At 43.3% G+C, this 23243-nt stretch overlaps 1 protein-coding gene across 1 annotated transcript in view; it reads right to left on the bottom strand.

The window, feature by feature from the left end:
• LOC126469939 (negative elongation factor B) overlaps positions 1–22517 on the bottom strand; it is a 152022-nt gene extending 129505 nt beyond the window's left edge. The window contains exons 1-2 of the mRNA XM_050097345.1: positions 22236–22517; positions 21401–21499 (exon numbers count right to left, since the gene is read on the bottom strand). Coding sequence (XP_049953302.1) covers positions 21401–21499; positions 22236–22355 — 219 coding nt within the window. The 5' untranslated portion in view covers positions 22356–22517. The remainder of the gene's footprint in view (positions 1–21400; positions 21500–22235) is intronic.
• Between the last annotated feature and the right edge of the window lie 726 nt (positions 22518–23243).

Raw genomic sequence — 23243 nt, 5'->3', positions numbered from 1 at the left:
TCCAACAACACGGTTACTTTAAAAAATATACTTCTTTTTGTCTCTGTCATCATCCCTACTAGCTCGGACACTGAATTTTTGAACATCCTGTATATGAACTTCTTGGAAAATATGCCCTGAAATTAATAGAATATATTTTCTAGATTACAACAATGATTAGCCTAGGCGAAGAATTACAGATTGACAATCAGCAAATTAGTCCAGACCAAGAAACGTCTAAATCATTACTTCGTCACAGAATTCTCATAGCATGGATCAAAAGTGTTTGATTATTCAAAAAAGTGCCTCACTTTCTTAATCACAGTCTCTAGTGTTTAAACATGACAGTTGGCACACATCATGCACTACAATGTAACGAATCTATAACTATCCCTGCTAGATGCGTGATTTGCTCCCACTGAATGCAATAGAATACTAGGTAATGCAAAAGAACACTATGTGATATGTTATGACAACTTTAATAGTTTTTTTTTTAAGTACAGTCCAATAGCAACTAGACAATCAATTTTGATTGACCGTTAACTATCTTGAGATTTAAGAAAGAAAAAGAAATTTTTCTTTTAATTGTAGCTGTACATAAAAGTCTCCAAAAGATTTTTAAACCATTTAAAATGTTTAAGAAATATTGAAAAATAAAATACAATTAAATGATGAACCACATTTACACTAGAAATGGTATGTGATGCATCAACCAGTATTAACCATCACAGAGTCATTAAGAAGCATAATATGTATGAATGTCCAAAACCTAACCAGAGCATTTCTGTCAGCATACAGAGCGAGAAGGAGACTGACTACTGCACAGGTCTGCTCGTTATCACTGCGGTTTGCCAACTATAATCAACAGGTGGTGCATTAGGACCACAGTTTGGATACTACTGTTGTTACCTTTGAAATGCTCCAGACATTACCTAGCACTGCTGGCACACACGTATCCATCTCCACACACATGTTGGGCACGCATGTTGAGCAGCAGCAGATTTTTCCTCATTAAGAAAGAATTCAATGACAGCATGATGTCAAAACAAATCATCAATGTCAGTCAGTAAGTAAACATAGCCTGTGATCATGTGATACAAGTTAATGATGTCATAATGTGTAAATAAGCGTAACACATTATAATAATGCAGTTATTTTCTTTACATAGTTGGAATTGCAACCACTTTCAGTATGACTCTCATACCACAAATAGCGAGATGATCCTTTAGAGAGGTAGAGCATGTGTGGAATTTAACGCTCTTATGATATTTCATTTGGTATAGTGTCCATGAGACTATAAGTAATACGTCAAAAACAGTGAGTTTGTTGGCTTAGGGGATCTCCAGAACAAACTCTGGTAATGCCACAGAGCAAATGATCATGTCTTCTTGTTTAGCTATATCAATGTGAACAATGATGTAGTTGTGATGCTCCATGAAATTCTATAAAACATGTTCTTAAAAATAGAGTCGAGATTACAATACTTACTCACTTAGCTTGCTTTTTTTAGTTCTTGCAACTTAAGTCCTCAATTATCTGCTGAATGTATTCCAATCTTTGTCTTCCCCTACAGTTTTGCCCTCTACAGCTCCCTTTAGTACCATGGAAGTCATTCCCTGATGTCTTGACAGATGTCCTATCATCCTCTCCTTCCTCCTTGTCAGCATTTTCCACATATTCCTTTCCTCTACGATTCTGCACAGACCTCCTCATTCCTTACCTTATCAGTCCACCTAATTTTCAGCATTCTTCTGTAGCACCACATCTCAAATGCTGTGATTCTCTTCTGTTCCGGTTTCCCCACAGTCTATGTTTCACTACCATGCAACGCTGTACTCCAGATGTACATTCTCAGAAATTTCTTCCTCAAATTAACACCTTTGTTTGATACTAGTAGATTCTCTTGACCAGGAATGCCCTTTTTGCCAGTGTTGGTCTGCTTTTGATGTCCTTGGTCCATCCGTTATTGGTTATTTTGCTGCCTAGGTAGCAGAATTCATTAACTTCATCTACTTCGTGATCAGCAATCTTGATCTTCAGCTTCTCGCTGGTCTCATTTCTGCTACTTCTCATTACTTTCGCCTTTCTTCAATTTACTCTCAATCCACATTCTGTCCTTATTAGACTGTTCACTCCATTCACCAGATCATGTGATTCTTCACCACTTTCACTCAAGATAGCAATGTGCATCAGCAAATCTTATCATTGATATCCATTCACCTTGAATTTTAATTCCATTCCTGAGCCTTTCCTTTATTTCCATCATCACTTCTTCGATGTACAGACTGAACTTCCCTCTTGGCACTTGTACATATTGTATATTATCCGTCTCTCCCTATAGCTTACCCCTACGTTTTCTCAGAATTTCGAACATCTTGCACAATTTTACATTGTTGAACAGTTTTTCCAGGTCGACAAATCCTACAACATGTCTCGATTTTCTTTATTCTTTATTCCATTGTCAACCACAACGTCAGAATTGACTCTCTGCAGTCATTGGAATTGTGTGGATAATATTTTTCTGAAAGTCCGAAGGTATGTCCCACACCAACATGAATAGTCATTTTGTTGCCACTTCCCCCAATGATTTTAGAAATTCTGATGGGATGTTATCTATCCCTTCTGCCTTATTTGATCTTAAGTTCCTCAGAAGCTCATTTAAATTCTGATTCTAGTACTGGATTCCCTAGCTCCTCTAAATCAACTCGTTTCTTCCTCTATCACATCAGACAAATCTTCCCCCCCATAGAGATTTTCAATGTACTCTTTCCATCTATCTGCTCTCTCTTCTGCATTTAACAGTGGAATTCCCATTGCACTCTTAATGTTACCACCCTTACTTTAAGGTCACTGAAGGTTGTTTTGACTTTCCTGTAAGCTGAATCACTCCTTCTGACGATCATTTCTTTTTCAATTTCTTCATACTTTTCATGCAGCCATTTCATCTAAGCTTCCCTGCACTTCTTATTTATTTCATTCCTCAGCATCTTGTATCTCTGTATTCCTGAATATCCCTGAATATTTTTGTACATCCTACTTTTATCGATCATCTGAAGTATTTCTTGTGTTACCCACGGTTTCTTTGCAGTTACCTTCTTTGTACCTATGTTTTTCTTTCCACCTTTCCAACTTCTGTGATTGCTCTATTTAGAGATTTCCATTCCTCTTCAACTGTACTGCCTACTGAGCTATTCCTTATTGGTGTATCTATAGCTTCAGAGAACTTCAAGTGTATTTCATCATCCCTTAGTACTTCCATATCCCACTTTTTTGAAGATTGATTCAGCCCACTCTTCATCACTACTACATTGTGGTCTGAATCTATCCTGAGTATGCCTTACAATCCAGTATCTGATTTCAGAATCTATGCCTAACCATGATGTAATCTAACTTAAACCTTCCAGTATACTCCAGCCTTTCCCAAGTATACCTCCTCCTTTTGTGATCTTGAACAGAGTGGTCACTATTGCTAGCTGAAATTTATTACAGAACACAATTAGTCTTCCTACTCTCTCATTACTTGTCCCAAACCCATATTCTCCTGTAACTTTTTCTTCTACTCCTTCCCCTACAACTGCATTCCAGCCCCACATGACTATAACATTTTCATTTCCCTTTACATACTGTATTACCCTTTCAATAGCCTCATATACTTTCTTTATCTCTTCATGTTCAACTTGCGATGTCTGCATGTACACCTTAACTAACATTGTCAGTGTTGGTTTGCTGTTGATTCTGACAAGAACAACCCTATCAGTGAACTGTTCACAGTAACACAATCTTTGCCATACCTTCCTATTCATAACAAATCCTATTCCTGTTATACCAATTTCTGCTGTTGTCGATATTACCATATACCTATCTGACCAGAAGCCCTTGTCTTCTTTCCATTTCACTTCACTGACCCCTACTGTATCTAGATTGAGCCTTTGCATTTCCCTTTCCAGATTTTATAGCTTCCCTACCATGTTCAAGCTTCTGAAGTTCCATGCCCTGACTCATAGAACATTATCCTTTCGTTGATTATTCAATCTTTTTGTTGTGGTCACTTCCCCCTTGGCAGTCCCCTCCCAGAGATCCAAAAGGGTGACTATTCCAGAATCTTTTGCTGATCGAGATACCATCATGATACTGTTTCAATTACAGGCCACATGTCCTGTGGAGACACGTTACGTGTCTTTCATGCAGTGGTTTCCATTGCCTTCTGCAACCTCATGTTGATGATCGTTGCTGATTCTTCCACCTTTAGGGACCATTTTCCACCCATTGACAAGAGAGTGCCCTGAATCTCTGTCTACTCCTTCGCCTTCTTTGACAATGGCGTTGGCAGAATGAGGGTGACTTCTTATGCCAGAAGTCTTCGGCTGCCAAAGCTGATTATTAATCAAAATTTAAGCAGTGGTGGGTTCCAAAACCGGAACCAAGGACATTTTGATTATTAATCAAAGACAGTACCTCTAGACCATGGGTACAATTTACTCTTCTGTATACCACTACACAAAAATGAATTTTGGGCCTTTCTGAGGAATCAGGGTGCTGACTAACTTCCTAACTTCACCTTCAGTTACATACAAGAATACAGTCTACACTAAGTGCCATTAGGTCCTGCTTATCACAAATCCCAAATGGCCTCAATGCTCAGTTAGTCTGGAATATGAGCAAGATCATGGAATGCCAGTGACTCTAGGGTTGATAGGGCTGTAGGGGGAATGCATCATGAGCAGCTGTACAGGATAGTAAGTGGCAGCTGACCACACTCTAGACATAGGCTGGAAATGTGGCACATGTAGGAAGATTAGGGTTTAACATCCTACTGACTACAAAGCCATTAGAAACAGGGTCAAGCTCACAGTGTGGATGGATGGAGAAGGAAATCAGACATGTCCTTTCCACACGAACCATCCCTGAATTTAGAGAACAAAAAGCTAAAACTACATTTTCAGACAAGGATTACACTTGCTGTCCTCCAAATGAGACATCATTGTGCCTTATCACTGTGACATTTTGCCAAGTAATCTGACTCTTTTGAAATAACCCTGCTGCCTGTTTAATCCCCTTGTGGTGTACAGAGTCAATGATTTTTAAACATAATGGCCCTGCTGTGCATCTATACCTGAGCAGAAGAGAGGCTTGCAGAAAGGGAACACCACTGTTCAATCTGTTCCCCATGGCCTAAGTTTGAGACACTACAATAGACTTTTAGACCTTTACATCATTCAGATGCAGCAACCATGTACGCCTTTAGTCCTAAGTGAGACCAAAAAACGTCAACAAGTTTTAAAAGTTAGAACTGTGAACTTCATTTTGAGTACAGCTGAGTTAAAAATGCAACAGGAACAACTAAAATTGACAGATACACATTTCTTCAACAGAAAATTAAAATCACCTTCCCTAATCATTTGCCCATCAACTATAGCTGACAAGCAATTAATGCTGATGCATGAGCAGAATATAGCAAAGTTGTCCCAACAATGAACGTAACTCAGGATTCATAACTGAGATGTAGTACTAATGATTGCTTAGCAAATATGGTCACTGATCCCTGAAGGATACCTCTCTCTTATTTGAATCTCCCTGGCAGAGAATAACTGACTTGATATCTAAAAAAAGATTGATGTCCCCAGGTATCGCATATATGGATTTGTTAAAAGACTTTATGCCTTCTCCTTACCAAAAATTTCCCTATAAAATATTATCTACACAGAAATATTCCAGAATAAAATTTTCACTTAGCTGCAGTGTGTGCACTGGTATGAAACTTACTGGCAGGTTAAAACTAGGGCCAGACCAAAACTCGAACTTGGGACCTTCGCCTTTTGTGTGCAAGTGTTCTACCGACTGAGCTTTGATTTGGAAGGTAGGAGATGAGGTACTGGCAGAAATAAAGCCATGTGGACAGGGTGTGAATCATGCTTCAGTCGGTAGAGCACTTGCCTGCAAAAGGCAAAGATCCCGAGTCTTGATCTGGCAGTAAGTTTCATAGGAAAGATTGTCATATTGTGACTTCCAGGCATAGTTTGGAGACATTTCTGCCACAGCAAAATAGTTACTGTTGATCTAACACTTTACAGACCCCCTCCATTCAGTTTTCCATACATCTGTAAATCCACTTGAACAATTTATTGAGTTCAGAAATATTTTCATCATTTCATCTCACTCTCTTTCATTCTTCCTTAGGTCTTTGGTCTCGCAATCCTAAAGGCTGTGAGGTTCTCAGCAGATGACCATCACATAGTTGCATGCTTGTCCTCAATTACAGAGTGACACTGGTCATTTCACTAAATGACATGCTGCCTCTGACGTCGTCCTCAGGAATTCGGAAGATCAGTGGCATAGTGGAATCACACATGTAATGTATCCAGTCAGTTATGGACATTGTCATGGAGTTCAAAGACAGCCAGTGTCCAGTTTGCTCTCATAACCATTAGTTGTGGTAGCTTTCTTATAGGAACTACATTATCAATGAGATGAATTTACAAGGGGAAGGATGTGGTCACTTGAGAGGAAGTCATCAGCCACTCGCACTGGGCAGAAAACGCAAGCGCAGCAGAGCATACTGCAAAGTAAATGGCTCTGAATGGTCCTCAATGCTGAGTTGCATATTACCACCTGTGCTTAGAAGCCACAGCACTTCTGATATGATCTTGTTCTCAGCCTCTCGAACAGGTCACTGCAGATACCTATAGCACATTATGTCAGATCTCCTACAAGGTGGAATGCTTGAAGGAGTTGTGAGAGAAAGTCAGAGGGGGCTTCTCTATACTGAGTTATTGTGGAAAGTTAAAAAAAGTTACACAAAGAAATGTTACATGGAATGTGGATTTTTGCAGTAACTGTTAAAACAGCCATAATCAGAAGAACAGAGAAGGGGTGGTACATGCCATTCACATAGATGACCACTCCATCTTTACTCCTGTAACCACTGAGGTCATCCCTTTGGTTGTGCCTATATCCCCTGAGCACAGGGGTGGCAGTTGTTTTAAAACTTGCCTCCTGTAGACACAGGTACATTGCTTAAGTCTTCCCTGTACCAATAGTTTCAATTCCTCTGTACATGTTCTGGATCTATTCTCATTCCACTGTAGCATAGGGGCCATTTACTCCTTAGATTTTTGCCTCCCTTTTCCCCTACTCGAGTTGAAGAATCTAAATAAGAAAGGGAAGGAGTGAGAGGACTTGAAGGTTCACTCAAACAGATTTCAATATGCATTATTGATTCATCATTATCTGATGAAGCAGGTAACTTTGACCTGCTTGTTTTGATCATTTTCCTACCCCCCCCCCCCCCCCTTTGACAGTGCTTCCTTTGGCTAAGGTGTACTTTTCTTTGACTGTGTTGCAACTTTAAATACTGACTGATCGATAACTTTGCTTCACTAGCTGTATTTCCATAAGCATTTGTTTGCACTTTTTTTTTTTTTGCATTTCTTTTATGGTGACCAGAGATTACATTGCACATGTACGGGTCTCAGCATGTGGTATGCATTTAGTCACCTTCAGCTTGTGACTCTTCTCTTACAACTGTAAGACAGGGTATTGCCTTCATCACAGTATTTGTTTAACCAAGCAGTTCAAACAGAAGTCAGAATCAGTGCATTTGTTCCTTCAGTGTGAATGGCCATTCTGGATTTCCCCATAAGCTGCTTGACTGTTATAAGATGGTGTGGCCAAATTTTTTACATTAAAATCTCATTGAATTTGAAGTGCATGGTTTTACTTTGAGTCCAATACAACCAGTTTTTATATACTGTGGCAAAACTGGCAAGTCTAACATTAAAATATTTGGCGCTATTTTTTTCCTAAAAGTATCATTCACCTGCCATCTTGCCTCACATACTCCAGAGAATACTTTGTCTACTTATTCTTACTAAATCTCTACTGTGTCTGCTTAATTACAATACACATTAAGACTCGTCTGCTGTAATGAAGAGTGGTGGTGGTGGTGGTTGTTGGGATGTTTAAGGGGGACTAAACAGCGAAGGTCATCAGTCCCCCATTCCAAAATCAGGCGAGCCGAAAATCTACGGAGCAGGTAAAAACCAAAGGGGGAGGAGACGTCCCCCCAGGCGCTAAAAGAACACAAATGCAGCAACAAACACTACAGACAAGAACAGGACAGAGGAACACCAGACAGAAAGAAACAGAAGAAAGGAGGATGGCCGGAGACTGGTTGACTGACCACGAGAAAAAAAAGGGAAAGAGTCAACCATCTGACGGCACACCAGAACAGCAACAGACACAAGGACAAAAGACACAGAAAGGGAAAGGCGCAGGACCTCCCTAAATCGAACCATAAAAAGGACTACTACGGATAAAATGTAAAACATTGTCAGCCATGGAGGCATCGTCGGATAAAACCAAAGCCAAAGTGCCTGGGAGATTAAAAGATTGCCGGAGTGTGCGCAGTCGAGGACACTCCAGCAAAATATAGCCGACCGTCAGCCGGGACCCACACCGACACAAGGGGGGATCCTCCTGACGCAACAGATGGCCGTGCGTCAGGTATGTATGGCCGATGCGCAGCCGACACAGGACTACTGAGTCCCTGCGAGAAGCCCGCAGGGAGGAACGCCACACATCGGTCGTCCCCTTGACAGCCCGCAGTTTATTCGGGGCTGTCATGCCACGCCACTCAGCAGCCCACATCCCAATCAGCTTACGGCGCAACACCAGCTGCTGGTCGCGAGCTGTAAGGCCGATCTCCAAAGCCGGGGCGTCGATCGCCCCTTTGGCCAGCCTGTCTACACGTTCGTTCCCTGGGATGCCAACATGACCGGGCGTCCAAACCAAGACCACCGAACGACCAGAACGGGCAATGGCGGAAACAGACTCCTGAATGGAGGACACCAGAGGAGAGGAGGGATAGCAGCGGTCGATGGCCTGAAGGCTGCTCAGGGAGTCACTGCAGATCACGATGGACCTACCTGAGCAGAAACGCAGATGCTCAAGAGTGCGCAATATGGCCACCAGCTCTGCAGTAAAAATACTGCAGCCAGCCGGCAAGGAGCGCTGCTCAACATGGGCAGCATGAGCAAAAGAGTAGGCAGTGCGACCATCAACCAGGGAACCATCAGTGTAGACAGTCTCACAGTCCGAAAATGAGGCGAGGAGCGCAAGAAAACGGCGACAGAGGGCCACAGGCGGAACCGAGTCCTTGGGTCCCTGTGCCAAGTCCAGATGGACGGACGGCCGGGACAAACACCAGGGAGGCGTAGGTGCACGGACCCGGAAGGGAGGCGGAAGAGGGAATGAACCCAATTCCGACAGCAGGGACTGAACGCGGACAGCGACGGAAAGCCCAGACCTAGGTCGCCATTCGGGCAGATGGAGGACCATGGCAGGGAAAAGCAGGCGACGATTGGGATGGCCTGGCGAGCAATGCACGTGGACAGCATAGTCGGCGAGCAGTCAATGGCGGCGAATACGCAGCGGGGGAACCCCGGCCTCCACCAGTAGACTATCCACGGGGCTCGTACGAAAAGCGCCAGTTGCAAGCCGGACCCCACAGTGGTGTATGGGGTCCAACAACTTCAACACTGAGGGTGATGCAGACCCATAGGCCAGGCTCCCATAATCAAGCCGAGACTGCACAAGGGCTCTGTACAATCGCAGCAGCGTGCAGCGATCCGCACCCCAAGACGTGTGGCTAAGGCAGCGGAGGGCGTTGAGGTGCCGCCAGCATTTTTGCTTCAGCTGAGTAATATGAGGAACCCATGTGAGCCGGGCATCAAACACGAGTCCCAAGAAGCGGCAAGTGTCCACCACTTCAAGCAGGTGGCCGTCGAGGTAAAGTTCAGGATGAGGGTGGACCGTCCGACGCCTGCAGAAGTGCATAACTCGAGTCTTGGCAGCAGAGAACTGAAAACCGTGAGTCAGAGCCCATGATGCTGCCTTCCGAACGGCTACCTACAGCCTGCGTTCGGCGACTCCTGTAGTCGTGGAGCTAAATGAGATGCAGAAGTCATCGGCATACAAAGAAGGAGACACCGACGACCCCACGGCTGCAGCCAGACCATTAATGGCCACTAGAAATAAGGACACACTCAACACCGAGCCCTGCGGGACCCCATTTTCCTGTGTATAAGAAGAACTAGAGGCGGCACCGACTTGCACCCGGAAAGAGCGGTGCAATAGAAAGGTTTGAAGAAAAGCTGGGAGCCGACCACGAAGACCCCACTCATACAACATGGCGAGGATGTGATGCCTCCATGTGGAGTCATACGCCTTCCGCAGATCGAAAAATACAGCAACGAGATGCTGACGTCGGGCAAAGGCCGTACGAATAGCAGATTCCAGCAGCACCAAATTGTCCGTGGCAGACCGGCCCCGACGGAAGCCACCCTGGGATGGAGCGAGGAGACCGCGCGACTCAAGGACCCAACACAAACGCCACCCCACCATATGTTCGAGCAATTTGCACAAAACGTTGGTGAGGGTAATGGGACGATAGCTGTCCACCGCCAGTGGGTCCGCACCGGGCTTCAATATGGGGACAATAACACCCTCTCGCCATTGCGACGGGAACACGCCTTCGCTCCAAATGCAGTTAAATACCGCGAGAATGTGTCTCTGGCAGTCCCGGGAGAGATGCTTCAGTATCTGTGCGTGGATGCAGTCCGGTCCTGGTGCCGTATCAGGGCAATCGGCGAGGGCAGCGAGGAATTCCCTCTCGCTGAAAGGAGCATTGTATTTTTCAGAACGACGTGTGTGAAATGAGAACTGCGTCCGCTCGGCTCGCTCCTTGAGAGAGCGAAAGGCGGGGGGATAAGATGCAGTCGCCGAGCTCGTCGCAAAGTGCGCGGCAAGCTGTTCAGCAATGGCGGCAGCGTCCGTGCAGACAGCGCCGTCCAAGGAGAGCCCAGGTACACCCATAGGGGTCTGGTATCCATAAATCCACCGGATCCGGGACCACACGAGCGAGGCGGAGACACGGGAGCCCAAGGAGGAGACATACCGCTCCCAGCACTCCTGCTTACGCCGTGCAATAAGACGGCGGGCCAAGGCACGGAGTCTCTTAAAGGCGATGAGAGTCTCCAGAGACGGGTGCCGCCTATGACGCTGGAGAGCCTGCCGATGGTCGCGAATAGCCTCAGCAATCTCCGGCGACCACCAGGGTACAGCCTTCCTCCGAGGGAGTCCAGAAGAGCGGGGGATGGCAGCCTCGGCCGCCGAAATGATGGATGTGGTTAAGACACGGACCACCCCGTCAATGTCACCTGGGGGGGGGGAGACTCAATGGTTGCAGCAGAAGTAAAAGCCGGCCAGTCAGCCCTGTGGAGAGCCCAGCGGGGCAGGCGCCCAGAAGAATGACACTGGGGCAGTGACAAATAGATGGGAAAATGGTCACTACCACAGAGGTCAGGATGCACTTGCCAGTGGAGGGATGGGACAAGTCCGGGGCTGCAAAGAGAGAGATCGATGGCCGAGAAAGAGCCATGGGCCACACTGAAATGCGTGGGAGCACCGGTATTCAAGAGGCTAAGGTCGAGCTGAGCCAACACATGCTCCACGGCCCGACCGCGGTCATCGGAGACAGTCCCACCCCATAGAGGGTTGTGGGCATTGAAATCGCCTAGAAGCAGCAAAGGTGGCGGAAGTTGAGCCAGCAGTGCAGCCAAGACATGTCGGGGGAGTTCCCCATTCGGAGGAATGTAAACAGAGCAAACAGTAATAGCCAGCGAGAGCTCAACCCTGACAGCAACTGCCTCTAAAGGCGTCTGAAGGGGTACTGGCGAGCTACAGACAGAGTGGTGAACAAAAAGACAAACCCCCACCTGACGGTCGTTGACAGGCAGCGCGGTTCTTATAGTATCCCCGATAACCGCGAAGGGCGGGGGTCCGCAGTGCCGGAAACCAAGTTTCCTGCAGAGCAATGCAGAGAACAGGGGAATCACTTAGAAGCATCCGGAGCTCAGGCAGGTGGCGGAAATAACCACCGCAGTTCCATTGGAGAATGGAAGCAGGAAGGGACTGGGAGGGCGTGAATGCGACTAAGAGGCAGACAGCGCCTCAGAGCCAACTGCCGCCACCGGGGGAGAGTCAGCTGAGTCCATAGGAGAGGCCCCCAAGGGTTCCGTGAGGGCGAGATCCGCGGCAGAGGCGAGGATCTCCACCTCATCCCCGGAGCCAGGACTATGTACAGCAGGCGGTGCTGAAACCGCCGGAACGTCCTTCTTCTTGGACACATGCTGTTCCTTCTTCTCACGTCGGCCCTTAGGGTGAGAGGGCTGGGAGAGCTTCTCTGAAGGAGCGTCGGAGGCTGACGACGACGCAGAAGCCCTACGACCAGCAGGTGGAGGAACCTTCAGCCACTGGCTGACATCCGGCTGGGTAGGAGAAGAAACAGAGGAAGGGAGAGCCCCGAGGGACCCCTTCCGCGAGAGAGGAACCGGCGGAGGCAACGCCGGCGGAGAAGGAGGGGGAGGGATCGAGCCTCCCGGTTGTGGAGCAGATGTCACTCCCGAAGTAAGCGTGGGGGGAGCAACAGAAGAGGGTTTGCCCCCAACTGCTAAGGGGGCAACAGAGGAAGGCTTGCCCCCAGGCACGAGGGGGGCAGACAGAAATACACGGCCCCGAGGGCCCACTGAAGGCGGCACAGATGAGGCGACAACCATCGCTCGCGTGGGCGATGATAACGTGGCTGCAGCATAAGATGTTCGAATGGAAGCAGGATACAACCTTTCATATTTCTGTTTAGCCTCTCGATAAGTAAGCCAGTCCAGGGTCTTAAATTCCATTATCTTCCGCTCCTTATGAAGAACGGGGCAATCCGGCGAGCATGGAGAGTGGTGCTCCCCACAGTTGACACATACAGGCGGAGGCGCACATGGAGAATCAGGATGAGAGGGGCGTCCGCAATCTCGACATGTAGCGCTGGATGGGCAACGGGAGGACATATGCCCAAACTTCCAGCACTGGAAGCACCGCATCGGGGGAGGCACGTATGGCTTCACGTCGCAACGGTAAACCATCACCTTGACCTTCTCGGGCAAGACATCACCCTCGAAGGCCAAGATAAAGGCACCGGTGGCCACCCTGTTGGTCTTGGGTCCTCTATGTACACGACGGACAAAATGCACACCACGTCGTTCCAAGTCGGCTCTCAGCTCGTCATCGGATTGCAACAAGAGGTCACGATGGTAAATAATCCCCTGGACCATATTTAAGCTACTGTGGGGAGTGACGGTAACAGGGACGTCACCCAGCTTATCACACAAGAGCAACGCTCGTGACTGGGTTGGGGAGGATGTCTTGAGGAGGATGGACCCATTCCTCATTTTTGACAACCCCGCCACTTCCCCAAACTTATCCTCCAGGTGTTCCACAAAAAACATAGGCTTCGTCGTAAGAAAGGAGTCACCATCAGTCCTGCTGCAGACAAGGTATTGCGGTACGTAAGGCTCCCGCTTGGCACTAGATCGGCGTCCCTCCCATGGCGCAGCCAACGAGGGGAACGTCTGAGGGTCATATTGCGCAGCATCAAAGTCGACTCTACCTTGCTTAGAAACGCTGGTGGCCGTGCGACCACCAGCTTGGTGTGATTTATTGCGATTCATTGCGCCACATCCGCCCAGATGCCACCTACTCCGAACGAGGGCTCTCCCCAAGGGCGCCACCCAGCCAAAGCAACGGGTACCTGGCCGATATCCCATTGCCCGGAGTCCCCGTGCCCCCGACAAGATGGGCACATACTCCTTGGCATGCATGGGGAGGAAACAGCTCTGGCATCTGTAGTGCGATCCCTGCGTGGTCAGGGGGCTACCACCAAGAGGGTACATGACGACCCCACCACAACGGACTGGCTACCGTGCTGGATTTTAGGTGTTGAAAGGGTCCACAGTTGTCGTGGGCGCTAAGAAGAAGAGTGCGCAGAAGGCGAGAAGGAGACAACCCAGAAGATGTTGGGCGTAGTCCCCCCCCACACGACAATAGGTAACATGCCAGATGGTGGAGCATGATGGACCAATAGAAAAACACCACGTAAGGTGTCCTTCCCCAAATGGCACGCACTAACAACGGAAATTTGGAAAAAAAATAGGTCAAACCCAAGAGGGGACCATCACAGAAGGCCGAAAAGTTTGAGACTCCTTTTAGTGGCCTCTTACGACAGGCAGGAATACCGCGGGCCTATTCTTACCCCCGAACCCGCAGGGGGGTAATGAAGAGTGAAGTTCAGTTCCACAATAATGTATTCCTCCAGTTGCACACACAGTATTTCAGGATGTCAATAGCTCCTTCTGACGTGTCACTGTTTCAACCAGTGATGATCTGTTGTGCAGTCTCTTAACTGATTTCAGTGACCCTGTTAAGCGTTTTTGGTAAGTGGAAGGCTAAAACCTGCTCGAAAGTTCATTCTTTGTGTTTAATGACTTTGAATATATTTTGATATGCTGGAGGTGTCATGTTACAGTAAGTAGTTTCCAATTTGTGTGGTCCATGACCTGAGAGGCTACTCACCCAATTCTCTTTGCTCAATGTATGATTTTATTGCTGAAAACAATCCATCAAAAATATTATTAGAGGCCCCTCCCCCTCCGCACCCTCAAAAAGTTTCAAGAGGATGCTATCTTGTTCCCATGAGCAGTTAGGAAAATGGGAAATGTGAGTCTGTCCAGACAGAGTCTCCTCAGTTATAACAAGCCTAATACAACTACACTATCTGATCAAAAGTATCCAGGCACGACTGTGTAGTGCAGAATTCAGCACTAGACATCACCAGAGGCAGACCCATCATTTTAGAAGGATGCAGTGAGTACTGTGTTGTCAATAGAGAAGCAATAACAGCAGAATGGGTGTCAGGAGAGCTCAGATACTTCGAACATGGACTAACCATTGGATGAGTAACAAATTCATGAGGAACATTTCAACCATTCAAAGCTGTCTGAATTGGCTGTTGGTGACATGGCTGCGAAGTAGAAATTTACATACCCCACTGAAAGTGTCCCCAGCAGAGATCAAGTTGCCATAAAGGAAAGGGGTGTACTAATACATGTCTGTACTCTCTTGATCAGATAGCATACGCTGCACCAGCTGCCCCAAAGGGTTGCTCGCTAATGACTGTTTCCCCTTAACAGCCATTGGCACACCTTGGGCTTCTAAGATCACTGCAGTCTAAACATTTAACTGAAGATGTTCATTCTCAGTGATACGCAAAATTCAACTATCTTGTCATTTGATGTCTGTTGGAGCATTCCCAGAAATTATAGTTATAACAGGACTAGCAATGTAAACTAGTTTTCAGCTTTGGGATCCTGGGTTTGGCAGGGCTGGGCACTCACTAAGGACTGACCACCATTTAACTGCACCCCGGATATACACAGAACTTATAATATGTTATGGTTACAGTGAGTATTACTCTTCTAGAATGACCTTCCTTGGTTTAGTATCCATATTTGAAAGCAGAGAGACCTGCACAGCAGATTCAAATGTAACTGAATACTGCCTAACAAAAGCAAAACAAGGCTAAGCAGGGTGGTTGCAAGAAAGTTCAATGACCTCACCAACTGACTTGTTGAAAATTTGAAAACTTTTTGGTACAATGTAAACTTAGTCATTTATTCGTATGCCCACTGATCATAGTGGTACCAAAATGGAATACAATAAAATGAAGATGGAATAAACACATTCTGCCTTCATATGTCATGTTCTAGTACAAAAATATGTTTTGGCGTCAAAACAATCCCATCTGGAAAGCCTGTTTGAATATCATATAGTCACAGGTATGGAAATGGTAAATGTGGATGGATATAAGCTTTCAGCACATGTAAGTAGAGACACTATGTGGAGAGGAGAAGTTGCCATATATGTTAATATCTGTCAGTGTGAAAAATTTGGAAACTAAAAAATTTTGCGTAGAGCAACATATAGAAGAGTGTGCATGTGAGTTAACTAAATAATGGCACTTTTATAATTGTAGCTATGTATAGGTACCCATTAGGGAATTTTCAAGTTCTACTTTTGAAAAAACTTGGATTCTTTGCTGTGCTGTGTTGTGCTGTCTGTCACACAGAGGAAAGCAAATTATTGTTTGTGAGGATTTCAATGTAGATTTTCTGAAAGAGTCCAATAGAAAGCTTGACCTTGAAGTATTACTTAGTTCTTTCAATCTGACATCAGTTATCGATTTTCCTACTCGGGTGGTACAGGAAAGCAGCACACTGATAGACAATGTTTTCATAAAACAAGATAAATTTAATTAAATAAAAAATTTTCCTGTTAAGAATGGTCTGTCTGATCACGATGTATAGCTAATTACAGTATATGATATAACTCCATACAGTAATGCACAACAGTCCTCCAAAATAGTGTGTTCAATTAACAATTTACCAATTCAAAATTTTAGGGAAAGCTTGCAACAGTTAGACTGTGATGAGGTGTACAGGGAACATGATGCTAATTTAAAATTTAACCTATTTCATGATACCTTTGTGAGTATATTTGAAAACAGTTTCCCTAAGAAAGTATTGAAATATAACTGTAAGAAACCACGCAAAAAGCCATGGATTACTAAAAGGATAAAAATATCTTGTAAACAGAAAAGGGAAATGTATCTTATAGCTAGGAGGAGTAATGATCCCGAAACAGTAAAACATTATAAAAACTATTGCACTGTATTACGAAAAGTTATTAAAAAGTTCAGAAGTATGTGCAATTCAGAATATTGTTAAAAGGGAAACAGGGCAACCGAGAGCAAAGGAAGACTGTATTTCTATCAAATGCAATAAAAAGTTTGTTAAGAAGAAGTCAGAAATAGAAAACACTTTTAATAATAATTTTTTAAGTGTTGTAGAGAAAATAAGATCCTGCTATTCATTGGAAAATGCAAGGCAGCATATCGACGAGGCAGTACCTATGCAATTTGATAAAATTGAAATTCAGCCCACCTCTCCTACTGAAATTAGGAAAATAATAAATTCACTCAAAAGTAAAAGCTCACATGGAATTGATGGCACTTCCAACAGAGTACTAAAAGCTTGCTCCCAACTAATAAGTAGGATTCTCAGCCACATATGTAGTAGCTCACTGAAACAGGTCATTTTTCCAGACAGACTGAAATACACCATTGTTAAAGCATTGCATAAAAAAAGGAGACAGATGTGATGCTAACAACTACTGCCCAGTCTCACTTCTGATAGCTTTATCCAAAATTCTTGAAAAAGTAATGTATTCAAGAATAGCATCACATATTTGTAAAACAAAGGCTTTTGATTGTGTGAAAAAACCAGCAGAGTCCTCTAACTGGGGAGGTATCAAGAATGATGTCCCACAGGTTTCAGTCTTGGGTCCCTTATTATTCTTAACATACATTAACGACTTGTCACTCTATATTCATGAAGATGCAAAGCTAGTTCTTTTTGCCAATGATACAAGTATAGTAATCACACCCAACAAGCAAGAATCAGCTGAGGAAATTGCAAATAATGTCTTTCAGAAAATTATTAAGTGGTTCCCTGCAAATGGACTCTCACTAAATTCTGAGAAAACACAGTTTATACAATTCTGTACAGTAAGTGGCATAACACCATTGATAAATATAGACTATGAACAGAAGTCTGTTGCTAAGGCACAATACTCAAAATTTCTGGGTGTGTGCATTGATGAGAAATTGAATTGGAAGAAACACGTTGATGATCTGCTGGAACGGTTAGGTTCAGCTACTTATGCTATTAGGGTTATTGCAAATTTTTGTGATAAACATATCAGTAAACTAGCCTACTATGCCTATTTTCATTCACTGCTTTCATATGGCATCATATTTTCAGGCAATTTGTCATTAAGGGAGAAAGTATTCATTGCACAAAAGTGTGTAATCAGAATAATAGCTGGATCCCACACAAGATCACCTTACAGACATTTATTTAAGGATTTCGGGATATTCACAGTACCTACGCGATACATATATTCACTTATGAAATTTGTCATTAATAACCCATCTCAATTCAAAATAACAGCGAAGTGCTTAGCTACAACACAAGAAAGGATGATCTTCACTATTCTGGATTAAATCTCAGTTTGGTACAGAAAGGGGTGGATTATGCTGCCACAAAAATCTTTGCTCATTTGCCAAATAGTATTGAAAGTCTGACAGATAGCCAACCAATATTTAAAAGCAAATTTTAAAAAAATTCTAAATGACAACTCCTTCTACTCAGTAGATGAATTCTTAGACATGAAGTAGTAACTCTAAAAAGAATTAATTATTTTGTGTAAAGAAAACTTATTTTAAAGTGACACGTTCCACATCATTACGAAATGTCGTATTCATGATCTATGGAACAACGATTAATGCATGTATGTATGTATGTAACTAAGAATGATTCTGCAAGCATCAATTGTGTGACTTTTCAACTTATCTATTCATTCACAAGCTTCAGATGGTTTCAGACACCAGAGCCATAGCTGATGCGGGTCTAGTGTAGCAGGGGATACAACCCGTCGGCTTTGGACAAGGACGTCACAAGCCGCCAGAGAGCAGTTTACCATTTTCGCTTTTGCTGTTATGTTTCAGTTTCATTTTTTTACTGATTGCTTAATAAAGTGGATCTGTTTATTCTATCTTGTGAGATTTTTTTTTTTAAGCCAAAAAACACTTATCAGCCACTGAAGGGAGCTACAACACTAAGAAGAATCGCTTCTCGATTGGCCACTTGTGACGTCATTGTCCAAAGCCGACGGGTTGTATCCCCTGCTACACTAGTCCCGCTGACGCCATGTTTCTTTGGCTTCTGTGAAGTTTTTGGAAGAATTCAGCACAGTTCCTAGTAAACAAAATCAGTTATTATCGAATGTTAGAACAGGTATGTGAATCAGCTGAAGACTTACCAAGTAACAGAACCCATTTAACATTGTTCTTGAAGTGGAGATATTATCAAAAGCAAAAGTGGTGGTATCCTTTACAGCTCAAAGAAATGTGATAGACCGCTACTGTTCACAATATATACAAACAGCTTAGCCCACATTGTTTTCAGCACACTAAGCCTATTTCCAGATAGTGGAGTTATATACTGGGAGGTTTGCATTGTCGGAAACATTAAGAAATTCAGGGAGACTTTAAGCTGATCAACATTTATTGCAAAGACTGGCAGCTGAACTTCAGTGTGATTAAATATAAGGAAACATATGAAAATGGACAAAAAAAATCTACTATTGTTTGACTACAATATCATTGTTCTTAGTTGGAATCACCACATAAATCTGGCTATGGTGAAGGCGGATGACAAGTTGAGATTTATCAGATGAATTATAAGGAAGTAGGCCTATAACTCATCCATGAAGGAAATCACTTGTTAAAGCTTCATTCATGACCACTTTCCGAATACTGTATATCAGCACTGACAATTTTTCTTCCTCTGCTATAAATGTAAACAGAACAGGAAGGGGGAGGGAGACATGATCCCAATACACTACCCACCCATTTACCTTCTGCCACACACTGAACAAAAGCTGGAGGAGTACAAATGAAAATATACAATAAATCCATGGTCTGCAAGGTCCAAACTGATTACAATTTACAGAAAAAAGAGCATTATAGCAGAAAGAATTGGGGAAGAAATTGAGTTGTAGACAGGCACAATGAAAAGACTGCTATAAATTTAAGCTTTCAGACAAAAGGGCTTCTCCCAACTCACACAAGTGACTATTGTCTCTGGCAACTGGGGCAAACTCCAGTCAGAGTGGCCAGAGACAATGGTCATACATTTGTGACTTGTGCCTGAGAGAATGTCTCCCCCCCCCTACGTTGGAAGAAGCCCTTTTGGTGAAAACCTTAAATGTGTGGCAATTTTTTCATTGTGCCTGTCTGTGAATCAATGTCTCCTTTATGTGGTGAATAGCAATATATCATTTTCATAATTGTTGTTATTGCATCCTGGACTTTCAATAGATTGAAAAAATTACAAAATAGACATTTGAATAACGACTGTATCGCTGCTTATAATATCACTACTTAGTAAACATTTTTGGGGTCAACAAAAAGTTATGATTCCACCCATCTGCTTAACCTGTGACATAACTGCGTCGTGTGTCTTCATGATAATGTGGGTTGTGTTTGCAGATGGTGTGATGTAGTATTTTGTGGCACTCTCTTGTGTTGGATGTTTATGTTTCAAAGATGTTTGTTAGGTATCTTAACAAGACAGTTAACATTGTTAGCTGAGTGTTTAATGTTGTCATTGGAAGAGTACATCATAGTTTGCTAGTGTTTTTCTTTTTTCTTGGTAGTTAATAGGAAAGCAAAATTTACAACAGGTCATGGCTTGTTGCAATGGACAGATATATGCTGTTTATGATCAAGTTCCTAGAGTTAATTTGGGCTGATTATGAATGACATTTATTGTCTTTTAGAGAGAGAGAGAGAGAGAGAGAGAGAGGAAGGAGGCGGGGGGGGGGGGGGGGAGGGGTGTTGCACAGCCTAAATTTGCATGTCAGTGTCTGTTGTTGGTAATTATTTTTATGTGGATTTAATCAAACAATGGAAACACCAGGTAAGAATATAAGACACTCACATTTAGCTTTCGGCCTTTGTCAGTAAAGAGAGCGCGAGCGTGTGTGTGTGTGTGTGTGTGTGTGTGTGTGTGTGTGTGTGTGTGTGTGTGTGTGTGCGCGCGCGCGCTAACAAAGGCTGCCACCAAAAGCTATATGTGAGTGTATTTTAGTCGTGTCTGTCTGCAATTTGACTTTTCACAAATTTCTGGTTTTTTCATGTTAGTGTTTGGTAATTGTGTTGGATGGTAGGTATCATGGATATTGGCTTACCATTGTCAGTTACGATACATTTTTGAGTGAATTTTGGTTTGTAGTAATGTAGATTTCATTGTAGACAGATAGCATAAGCGAAGATGTGAACAACAGATTTGACGATTTGAGTGTGATGTTTTTTGGTACTCCAGCTTTGTTTTACCTGCCATATAGATCAAGTCCAATTTGTGATATCAGTTTCTGGAGCTGTGTGTGGGTTCATACAATCAATGACACTGTATGAGCTACATAGGTCATGTGAAATTTGAAGTACCAGGTGTAGGTTACTGGTATTGACAGCTTCACTTGAGCAAAATTTATGATGCCAATGATTTTCATTTTTGCATGTTTTGGTTGTGTTGAATGTTGAGAATTTTGTGTGTTTAATTTGTGGATTAATATTTGTTTTTGGAAAGTATCCTTATTTTTATTGTCGTATATTTAGTCTGACTCCATCCAAAAAGCCTCTGCTTTCCAAGGTTGTCCTGTTAGCTTAATTTTACTGCTGAAGTTAAATATTTTGCAAGTCAAATGTTTATTCATGGGTGTAATGAGTGATGTCGTGGTCCCATACTGTATATGCTTGAAATAGGGGTGACTACTGCCAGGATGACATCAGACGTTAAAGCAGACAGGTGGAATCACAACTAACCATATGTCACTTCTCTGTCTTTAAATAACATACCTCTAAAACAGATTGATGAAAATCCAATCTTCTCATGCCATGCAAATCCAATAAGGGTAATATTGGACGTAGCGATGGCAGCAAAATTCCATTTTCCAGCTGAAAAGCAAGAAATATGTGATGTAAAGTATACAACGAAAGAAACCAGTATATAAGACTGTTAAAAATCAGTATTTATGTCTCTCATGACATCCTCCACAGTATTTCAGCCTAATAATAATACTACCACATATCATGGAAACAGAATATGAATGTTTGAAGTAAAATTGTCATGGTGTGCCGAATCTTTCAACAGTTACCTCACGATATTTATAAACAAATAAACTTTCCAATCTTTGTGTACCTTGTATAACTGGTGTGCTGCATTAACTGAAAACTATAAGATGTCATGATAAACGTAAAGGAAAAACTTTTCTTCTAAACCGAATTTCGGGACCCACACTGCTTTACTGATTTGTAAGTATGTGAATATGTGCACTTTTCTTGTTGTAGTTCTAACATACAAAGATGTCTGAATGTGATAAGGATAACTTACGCCCATCTTCGTGTAACAAATTATAAACATTTCGTTTCTTTATATGTACTTTACAGATAAACATCAAAGCGCATTAATGTGCGAATTAAGTGCTACCTGCAGTGCTACAAACAATTACTACTGTCAATAACATTACTACGGTGGCGTACCACCGAAGAACGTTGGTCAAAAAGTGGTACCAGAGAGGCACAAGACAATGTAATCCCAATTCCATTAATTGCCACATATCAATGCATGTGTTTAATGGTTCCCACCAGCATATGATAATACCAAACAACACTTCGCTACACAGAGGATTACCTGGAATTCCTCTATTGCTTTTAATGGGTCGGTACAACTTGTAAGGGCGTCCCGCAAGAAACTCTGGCCTGGAACACCAACATCTTCCAAGCCCGTTCCTGGCAATTTAGAGGCGGTCATTTTACCAAAGTTACTTCTTGCTTATCACTTAAGTGTTGAATACAGACATGATTAAATTGTTTCTTCACTAATTATATGTACACAAACGCCATACAATTCAAATGGGCTACACCATTGCGTTGTTTACAAAACAATCAGAGATGTTGTTGTTGTTTTGGTCATGAGCAGAGTCTGGTTTGATGCAGCTCTCCGTGTCAGACTATCCTGTGCAAGCGTCTTCATCTCCGAATAACTACTGCAACCTACATACTTCTGAATCTGCTTAGTGTGTTCATCTCTTGGTGTCCCTCTAAGATTTTTACCCCCACGCTTCCCTCAAATTCTAAATTGGTGATCCCTTGATGCCTCAGAACTTGTCCTACCAACGGATCCCTACTTCTAGTCAAGTTGTGCCACAAATTCCACTTCTTCCAAGTTCTATTCGGCGCCTCCTCATTAGTTACGTGATCTACTCGCGTAATCTGTAACATTTTTCTAGACTCTTATAACTGCCATCTGGTCTCTGTACAAATTGTAAATAGCCTTTCGCTCCCTGTATTTTACCCCTGCCACCTACAGAGTTCTTCTTGTATAAACCAGTTCACTTCCGTACATGTCTATACTCCATATAAATACTTTTCTCGAAATGACTTCCTGACGTTTAAATCTATACTCGATCTTAACAAATTTCTCTTCTTCAGAAAAGCTTTCCTTGCCGCAGCCAGTCTACATTTTATTTCCCTCCTACTTCGACACTCATCAGTTATTTTGCTTCCCAATTAGCAAAACTCAGTTATTACTTTAAGTGTCTCATTTCATAATCTAATTCTCTCAGCACCATCTGATTTAATTCGACTACATTCCATTATCCTTGTTTTGCTTTTGTTGATATTCATCCTATATCCTCCT

This window comes from Schistocerca serialis, chromosome 1, assembly GCF_023864345.2.
Source record: "Schistocerca serialis cubense isolate TAMUIC-IGC-003099 chromosome 1, iqSchSeri2.2, whole genome shotgun sequence".
In the NCBI taxonomy this organism is placed as follows: Eukaryota; Metazoa; Arthropoda; class Insecta; order Orthoptera; family Acrididae; genus Schistocerca; species Schistocerca serialis.
The sequence above is the reverse complement of the archived record's forward strand: the minus strand, read 5'-3'. Positions and strand labels throughout refer to the sequence as shown.